The 9,046-nt window shown below is 60.9% G+C and overlaps 1 protein-coding gene across 1 annotated transcript; it reads right to left on the bottom strand.

Annotated features, from left to right (window-relative positions):
* Nucleotides 1-373: 373 nt before the first annotated feature.
* Nucleotides 374-8,902, bottom strand: LOC135980008 (lanosterol synthase-like). Its single transcript, XM_065580102.1, has 8 exons — nucleotides 8,695-8,902; nucleotides 8,312-8,430; nucleotides 7,639-7,736; nucleotides 7,151-7,178; nucleotides 5,396-5,452; nucleotides 3,398-3,469; nucleotides 1,765-1,815; nucleotides 374-694 (listed from the first exon to the last, which is right to left on the bottom strand). Exons 1-8 carry the CDS (start codon nucleotides 8,864-8,866, stop codon nucleotides 389-391), a joined length of 903 nt encoding a protein of 300 aa, XP_065436174.1. The 5' UTR covers nucleotides 8,867-8,902; the 3' UTR covers nucleotides 374-388.
* Nucleotides 8,903-9,046: the final 144 nt, after the last annotated feature.

Raw genomic sequence — 9,046 nt, 5'->3', positions numbered from 1 at the left:
AGAGCCAGAGGCACTTTTATCCTCCCCATGGAACAGCTGCCTGGTCTCCAAGGCCCTGGAGCCAGCTCGGGATATTCGCTTCTGCTCCCCAAGACTTGGGCGAATGAGCTCCCTGCACAGGGTGTCTGTGCTGTGAGCAGACTGCCCGCCGGAGAAAGGTGCTTCGCTGTCCCTCCACGCGCCCTTGCAGGGACAGAACAGCTCTGAGCTCTCTCCCGCACACAGGCCAATCTGTCCTGTCCTGTCAGGCTGCACATGCTGCTCCCAACTCGGGACTCATGAGCGACACCCATTGGCAGCGAGAGGTGCTGCACTAACAGCCCTGCCTGGGCTCCTCCTGGGGTTCATGCCAGCCGGGCCCAGCTCACATCCAGACGTGATCCCAGGCTCACGCCCTGCAGGCCGTATGCCCAGTCACAGGACGGCCAAGGCCCACAGAGGGAGAACATCCCCCACCCAGAAGCCATTTTGTTTTTAAGCTGTTCTGAGATACGTGGCGCTGACTCTGGGGTTCTCCCCCAACCGGGCCTCCGCCGCCTCTTACCACATTCACAGCGTCAAAGAGGCGCCCCGTGGGGACGTGCTCTGCTATGAAGGGACACTTCTCCTGCAGCAGCATCACCGATTTCAGCCCCTCCGCAGTGCAGTCAGCCACGATCCAGCCGCAGTCACGGGTGCTGAAGGGGAATCCGCCCTGGGGAGTCAGGCACCAGCACTCAGCCCCAGGAGCAGGGAGAGCGAGGGAAACTCCCCCGCCAGGCTCTGCCCTGCCCAAGGGAAGGTGGAGCCCCCTCACCCAACCCCGCATTACAGCTCCGCTTGTGCACACGAAATGGGGAGAGAACGCTGGCAACCATCCCCCACTTTGAGTCCAGCAGGAGGTTGGGGAGACAGGAGTCTCTCCTTAACAGCGAGGTGGCACCAGGAACTACTGCAATAGCTTTCACGCTGGAGGCTGGAACCAAACCCAAGTCTGGGCCCCAAGCAAAGTGCCAATGGTGGGTGAAATCCAGCCCGTGCCGTGGGCAGGTGTCCAGACACATTCACCGAGCAGCTGGGCGCAACGGGAGGCCCTGGGGCAGGTGGGGCCTAGAGCTGGCATAGCGGGGGGCTGCAGCCCAGGATGGCAGTGCCGTGGCAGAGCCTGGGGGCAGGAGCTCGCGCTGTGTCTGGCTGCACTGCCTGTTACACGGGACCCTCATAATTACCCAGGTGAGGCTGCCTCCCCCACCAAAAAATACCATACTGGAGAAAACAACGCTGCCCAGCCCCACCACAAACAGGCCTTAGTGGGATTGTGCCACATCTCCTCCATGGCAACTGGCCTGACGGCCACCCCAGACCCACGGCCATTGGCCTCAGCTTACAGAGCCCCTCCTCCGCTGATGCAATGTGTATTGGCCAAGCCCTGCCCCCATATGCAGACACCAAGCCAACTGCTGTTCTGCTTCCCATGCCCCGGGCACTGCCAGGTAAACGCCAGCTCGTGCCCTCTTCCAAGCAAGCTGAGCCTGTCTCACTGCCAGCCCCTCGGCACCTGGGATCTCAGTCACGGCCGCAGACTCCTCCGGACACCAGAGAGTCGCTCTGCGGCCAAAGCCTCCCTCTGACGCTATCACAGGATAGATCCACTTTGAGTCTAAAAGGTTCGTTCCCTGCCCCGCGAGCAGCCCAGAGCTAGGGGCAGCCGGACATGTGAGGAACAAACATGGAACAACAGGGGAGAATCAACCCAGGGAAATCCAGGCCCATGGCCAGCTGTACCTTGCTCATCTGGCGATAGTACTTCTGGTAGTCGGGCGGGTTATCCAGAATCTGCAGGAGATACGAGGAGCGCCAGTGAGGAGGAACGGCAGGTGCAGCCTGGCTGCAGGCCCCATAGGCCCCACTGCAAGAGCAGAGCAGTGCAAAGGGCAGGGGTCCCACAGCTATGGCGATGGCCATGGGATCAAGGCCAGCCGTGCCCACAGAGCACTCCTGTCTGCGCTGCCGCAGTCTGGTCGCCAGAGGCTAGGCTGGGATTGGTGCTTGTCCGTGGCACGTCTCCCTGGATCAGGCTGGGGACAAGGCTGGCTCTGGACTCTACCACTGGGAGGGGATGAGCAGAAGGGTCTTCCACAGCTGACCCTTTGCAGTACGCCCCAGTGCTGCCCTGGGGTGGCTGTGTCAGCACACAGGGCACCTGGAGCTCTCCCCCTAGCCGGACTGCAGAGGGCCCTGTGCATCCACTTGTTTTCAGTGCTTCACCCCCCGCAGAGCCCAGAGAGGGCCCCGCGGCTGGGTCCGCACCAAGCTTCCCATGAAACTGCCCTGCCACGCTGGGTCCAGCACCAGGGACAGGGCAGCCTGAGAGCAGACGACTGTGGGGTCTGATCCCTGGGCCAGGCAGCCCTGCTCAGAACAGGCCTGGATGATGCGGTGGTGAGAACACCAGTGGAGGTTCATGCGTGTGCTCCCATTGCCTCTAGCGCCTGTGGAGCAGCACGGGAAACGGCACCAGTGCAGGGACGTCACAGGAATCTCAGGGTCAGCCAGGCCCATGTGCCAGTTGTGTCCCAGGGCAGGCGGGTCTCCCTCCCTGAGAGAGGTGAGGCACACTCTGATTCACAAGGCCAAGCGCGCTGCGCCCTGCAGCACTCACAGCCCTGGCTCCAGAGCTGGGTGGGGAGAACTCTCACCGGAGCTGCAGTGGGACAGTGGCAGGGCTCTGGAAACAGGGGAACTAGAGAGAACCTGGCTGGGTCAGCCCCTACAGAAAAGCCCCATGGAATGTAAGACGGAGGAAACCTACAGATCCAGAGACATTCGACACGGCTCACAAAAAGGACTTTGCAAACTAGTGCGTTTGATAGACAACGAAAGCCCCTGAGCTGAGCTAGCCCGTGGGACCCACAGCATTCACCTCCCTGCCACGCTGCTTTAAATGCCCCTGGGCTCTGACCCCCAGCCCCAAATGGAGTTAGACACCTCAATACCTTTGAGACTCTGGGCCTCTCTCCCTACCGTGTTCTGGTACCAAACCCCTTTCCTCTGTATCTCCTACCACGGCCAGTGGCGCTGGATGCTGAAAGCCAGCTAATGAAACTGTAAACCCTGTGTGTTCAAATGCAATGTGAAAAAATGCAATTCCTGCTCACACCACACGGGTGCAGCACATCTCTGGAATTCTCAAGAATTGCAAAATAACGCTAGCTTCGTTCTAACAGCGCCAGCAAACGTTTCACAGTGAAACCTCGGGGTGCTGCAGCACCCCATCCCCCTAGTTCCCGCGCCTATGACTACAGCGCATGAAGGGGATCAGCTGCATGGCTGGATGCCGAGAAGCTACGCAGGACACTGCAGTCTTACCAGAGTCAATGCTGACTCCCCACATCTGTGACCCCAACTCAGTGCTCACCTGGGTGATTTTGAGGAACTCATGGGCCCGTCTCAGACAGGAAGCGAATGCCGGGTCGTTCTGAGCACCAGCCTAGACAAGGAGGCAGACACACAAAATAAAGAGACGTCACTGCTCAGTTCTGTGATCAGTTTAGTTCTTCAGGAAAAACAAATTGTCATGGAGTCCCCGGGCGATGCTCTGGAACTGCTCCCTACAAAGCCAGGCAGGACTCTGGTGAAGTCTTCTCTTTGTGAGCAGACTGTCTTCAGGGCAAGGAGCTCACACGGCTACCACCTTCCTCGGTCTGATCTTTGGAGCATTCAGCATCCTCTGCCCCTCCGTGCGCTTCCCACAGCGAGTCTGCCCTAGGGGGGTCCTTGAGAAGCCACAGGGTCCTGAACCCTCACTTCGCAGTCAGATGTGACTCTTAACCAGCCAGTAAAACAGAGGTTTATTAGATGACAGGAACGTGGTCTAAAACAGAGCTTGTAGGTACAGAGAACAGGACTCCTCAGCTGGGTCCATCCATCCTGGGGGGCAGTGAGCCAGACACCCACGTCTGCACTCACTCCTCCTCCCCAGCTAGCTCCAAAACTAACTAACTCAGCCCTCCAGCCCCTCCTCCTCTGGGCTTTGTTCCTTTCTCCGGCCAGGAGGTCACCTGATCTCTTTGTTCTCCAACACCTTTAGCTATCTCCTTACAGGGGGAAAGGGCTCCAGCCAGTAGTTGCCAGGAGATAGAGTGTTGGCCATTTAATTTATGTGCATTGGCCCTTTTCTCTGCAACAATCTCACCCCCTAGAGACTTAAGAAATGCATAGGGGAAACTGAGGCACCCACACAGTATTCAGAGGAAACATTAAGAACAGTCCCACTTCATCACACAAATTAGAAGAGATCTCCTGGAATCTGTGCCAGGCACGGTCTCTCCCTGGTAAGAATCAAATACAGCACTTTGGCCAGCCAGGGACTCCGAGGCACCAAGATCTGCACTGGGGTGGCTCGTCTCGCACTGGCTGGTACAGCGAGGAACAGGAACTCTCAGGCTCTGAACGACTGGCGGAGCAGCATCGCAGTGCCCGATGCTGGAGCTACACCAAGCAACACATCTCCATCGCTCGCTCAGAGCGGTCAAACCCCAGTCTCTATATTCCAACACTGCTGCTGGCTCCGAGCAGCGCTGGGCTCTGGGCAGGTTTTACCACGGCAGGTGCGATATGGCCCATCTTCGTACCAGTATCCCAAAGCGAACACAGCATATGCGGGGAAGAGGTAACAGGAACTCTCCTTGGTCCCTGCCCATGTGCATTTCAGCGCCTACCCACCAGTACCGTGGGGCCACGTGCCTGCACCTGACGGGGGTTAGGACAGTATTTTCAGGGGCCATCACTGGCAGCATGCCACATGCTATGGAACAGCTATAGCGGCTATTCCCTACGCGCCTGCCAGCTCCACGCCTGCAGCTGGCCAAGTGCAGGTTCCCAAGCGGCGTGACAGTGCTGCTCATCTCCGGGTGTTACTACAGGGGACATGTGCAGAGCCCCGTGCCATTCTAGCCTTCCTCCAGTGACACCTCGCACCCAGCGTTCAAAGGCCAGTCCACCTGCAAACCTGCACACACCTGCCTTTGTACACAGGTGCATCCACACAACGCTACGGGGCACTAGCTGTTCTGCCCCTTAGCCTGCATTCGGAGCGCGCTGGGATCGCAAGCCTGCAGGGCTCTCTCTAAGAGCTGCGCTCTGGCTGCACCACCAGTTACCGGCTCAGCGCAGGGAGCTCAGGGGGACATTCTCTGGCCTGTGCTCTGCAGGGGGTCAGACTCGACGATCGTCACAGCTCCGTCTGCTCTTGACACCCGAGGCTGTCGAAGCCTCTCTCTAGTGTTGCTGTTGAGCGTACACTGTAGGAGCAGGCCAAGAGCCATGGCACCGAGGAAAGTGCAGGATGGTGCCTGTCTGAGACCCACGTCCCTTGGGGGGCAGCCCAGCAGGCTGGCACAACAGCAAACATTACCTCCAGGAAGGCTTGGACGGCAAACACTGTGTCCCAGAGCTGGGATCCGTTGATGCCCTGGAACAGAAGAGTGTGCAATGAGAAGCAGCTTTTCAATCCGCCCCAGGCTTCCCACCCACCCCTACGGGCCATGCTGCCTGCAGGCGCCACCACGCTGTACCAATGGCCGTGTAGACAGAGAAGGCTATAGGGCACACTGGCTGGGTGCACTCACGCAGCACAGGCACCGCCACACTGCACCAATGGGCCCTGTGCACAGGGAGGGCTGCAGCCTCAGGGAACACACTGGGGCAGAAACGGGCAGCAGGAGCAGGGTTAGGGGATTTTTAGTTCGGAGGATGAGGTTAGAATTTCCCTCCAAAGCTATTTTAGGGTCTGATCCTGCAAGCCCCTCCTGGACCCAGTGCAGGATGGCTCCGGGCACCTCACCCAATCCAGTGTTGGTGTGTACAGCACCCTAGGCTGCAAGCTGCATCCCACACACAGCGACTGGAAACAAGAGAGAGCCCATAGCAGCGTGCAGAGCGCGAGCCGTAGGGACGGGACGGGATGGGACGGGGGTCTCTGAGCTGAGACGTGAAGCGAGGCAGAGCCAGCAAGGCTGGCCCAGAGGGCAGGAGCTGCAGGGACTCGGCTCTCGCACAGCAGAGGAAGCCGGAGGAAGGGGAGAGAAGCTGCAGCAAGCCCACCGAGGGGTTCAAAACGAGGGCAGTTTGGCCATGGATCCTGAACCCAGAGGGGAGCGCACGGAGGGGACTGGGATGGGCCGACGGGGCTCCAGGCACATGGGGGGCTTGGGCAGCACCATGTGGGCCCTGCTGGGCCGTGGGGCAGCCCCAGAGAGGGCAGGTGTGGTACTCAAGCCCCAAGGAAATGAAGGCTGGGAGGAGGTCTTGGTGGAGCACTGCACTACTAGACCGCCTCCATGGCGGGTCTGTGAGTGCTCTGCCGGCCGGGGCCAGGCCGTGACACAAGGAACAGTCCATGTTTGCACAAACAGACAGCAGTGCGAATGGCTGGCTGGGCGGCAAGGGGAGCCGTGGGGCGGGGGAGGAGGGAGGTGGCAGAGCTGTGTCTCGGGGGGATGCACCGCTGTCCCAGGAGAGGCAGGTTTGTCTGGGAGACACTGAGCTGCAGGAAGTGGGACAGAGAAGCAGGCCTGCGTGGCCAGGGCATGGGGGAGCAGCACGCAGCCCCTTTCCTTGCTGGACACTCAGCAGGGGCCAAGCAGCCGTTAGTGCTCGGTTCTAGCCCCCAGCGCAGGTAGGAGAGGGGCTGTCCGCTAACGTAGGGCCAGAACCGCACAGCAGAGACAGGACAGGACGGGACTCCTCCCCTAGGCTCCACCCCAGAGGCGGAAGGCCGGAGCGAAGGGGCTGGGCACGGGATGGCGGGTGCAGAGCACCCCCCAGAGGTGCAGGGGAAGCAGCTGCCCGAGAGCACTGACACACACTGCTCCTGATACCAACCCCTTCTACCCTCTGCCAGGAGGAGAAGCAGGGACGGGAGAAGCTGCTGCTGTGAGCCGCACAGCTGGGCCAGGGCTGGTCCTATGACTATTAACAGCCCGTCAGCAAAGGGAGACATTCCAGGGGTGGCAGATCCCCCGAGGCAGAGCAGCCTGGCGAGACCCCCTTTGCAGTACGCGCTCAGTCCCCGGGTGAGGGGTCCCTGCCCAGCCCTGCGAGCTGCCTCAGCAGCAGCGAGAGGGTGCCCAGGGTCCCTGCGGTCACTGCCAGGGCCACAGCGCCTTACCTGCATCTTCATGCCGTCGAGTCCCAGCCTGCGTGGAGAGAGAGCACATCACTGCAGCAGCCTGGGGAGCGTGGTGCTGTCCCCAACCTCCCGCAGCCCCCAGGCATCTAACACTGCTGCTGGGGCACGGAGTACTGAGCTTCAGGGGCAGCCTTGCAGCAGGTTCCCCGGGGGCCCTGGCCTGCCCCTTCCCAGCCTGACTGGGAGAACTGGAGCGAGTGGGACTCACTAATAAGGAGCCAGTGTCTGGAGCTGGCTGCTGATCAGTGCAAGACCCCCCCCGTTCGCATGCCCCCTGCACAGAGCTCCCTGCTCGTGGGGCCTACGCAGCGTGGTGGCCCTGGGGGCAGAGCGGGGTCCCCCATGGCAGGTCTGGGCAGCAGGTTCCCTGCTAGGGGCTGGAGACTCCCGCGCGGGGCAGAGTGGCTCTCTCTAGCTGAGCCCTGCGCTGTCTCCAGGGCTAGGGAGGTTCATGGGCCTGGCCTTACCAGAGGTAATCAGGGATCCTGGAGACATGCTCCTGGAAGGCTGGAGAGCTCTCCCCATCCACGTACCAGCGAACCAGCATGTTAATGGTCTTGGAAATCTGCCGAGAGAGAAGGCGTCACTCCCCTGCAGAGCGCAGTGGTGTTCGGCTTGGGCCTGCACAGCATGACCTGACCTCGTGACCAGCCCCAGAGCAAACCCCAGGCTGGGGGCTGTCTGCAGGCGAGCGAGCACGTCTACATGGGGCTCTGGTCACAGAACGGACCCCTTGGCATCCCCATGTCCGTTCCCCATCACAGGGCAGGAGATCACTCTCCAGCCACAGCCTTCCCCCAGCTGACTCCACACCCCCCAGCTGTCCCCAGCAAAGACTCTGCAGAGGGGGGCATCTGGCACGCCCAGCCTCCACTGCCACTGTACAATGTCCAAGCGGTTGCTCACGCTCTCCTCTCCCGCCAGCCTGCTCATGCCCTTGTCATCCGCCATGAACTCTCCTGTGTGCAGCGCCCAGCACAGCAGGCCCTGAGCCTGCCTGGATTGCTGGTTGCTATGGTTACGTGCCAGCAGCAGGGCATCTGTGCAGAGCTGGGGAGTCCCAGGCCGGACTCTCCCGCACCTGGGCAGGAATTGGAGCCAGCTCCGTTGATTCGTTGGGAACGGTAACGAGCAGCCTACCAGGCCAATGCTGATGGCCTTGGTGAATCTGTCTTCAGCCTTGATGTGGTCGTACAGCTCCGCGATGGCTCGCTGCCTCAGCCGGGCGCTGTGGTGGGCTTCGTACACGTTCAGGATGGCTGAGATGGGAACAAGAGAGACACAATAAGGAAACTCTTACCAGCTGCCTGGTCCCAACTCCTGTGCGAGCAGGGCCTGGCCCCGAGCCCCAGAGAGCTTCCCCCATCCCTTCCCCAGCTGGCCAGGGCTCTGGGGGGAGCAGGGCGAGAGCCCCAGGGACTCTCAACTCCGCCAGCGACTCACGGCAGTGGGGTCAGAAAACAACCAGCACATTAACTATCCCCCGCCCTGCCCTGGCCAGGCCCAGCCAGTGGCCTACTCACCATTGGCGAGTGTGAGCAGCCAGCTGTGCGGGGTGTACAGATCACAGGCAGCCACGTTATTCCTCTGGGCCGGCCAGTCAATGCTGGAGTAGTCCTGGACGTACAGCTCCTGGCAGGGAGCAGGTGGGAGATTAGCCATCCGCTCACTAGCGCGCCATGGGAGCAGACCCATGAGACAGCTGCAAGTGTCAGGCTGGTGGTGTTGGCAGCCAGGGGAGTACAGCACGGAGCACGCAGGGCAGCACCGGGGACGGAGGGCAGCGCTGCCTGGCCCGCTTTGTGGTTCCACACCAGCCACCGGGACAGGTCCCATGTGGGAGCTGCTCCCAGCACCCTTTGCTAAGGAGAGTTA

Source organism: Chrysemys picta, unplaced genomic scaffold, assembly GCF_011386835.1.
Source record: "Chrysemys picta bellii isolate R12L10 unplaced genomic scaffold, ASM1138683v2 scaf1587, whole genome shotgun sequence".
NCBI classification, from domain to species: Eukaryota; Metazoa; Chordata; order Testudines; family Emydidae; genus Chrysemys; species Chrysemys picta.
This window is presented reverse-complemented; position numbering and strand designations above follow the sequence as displayed.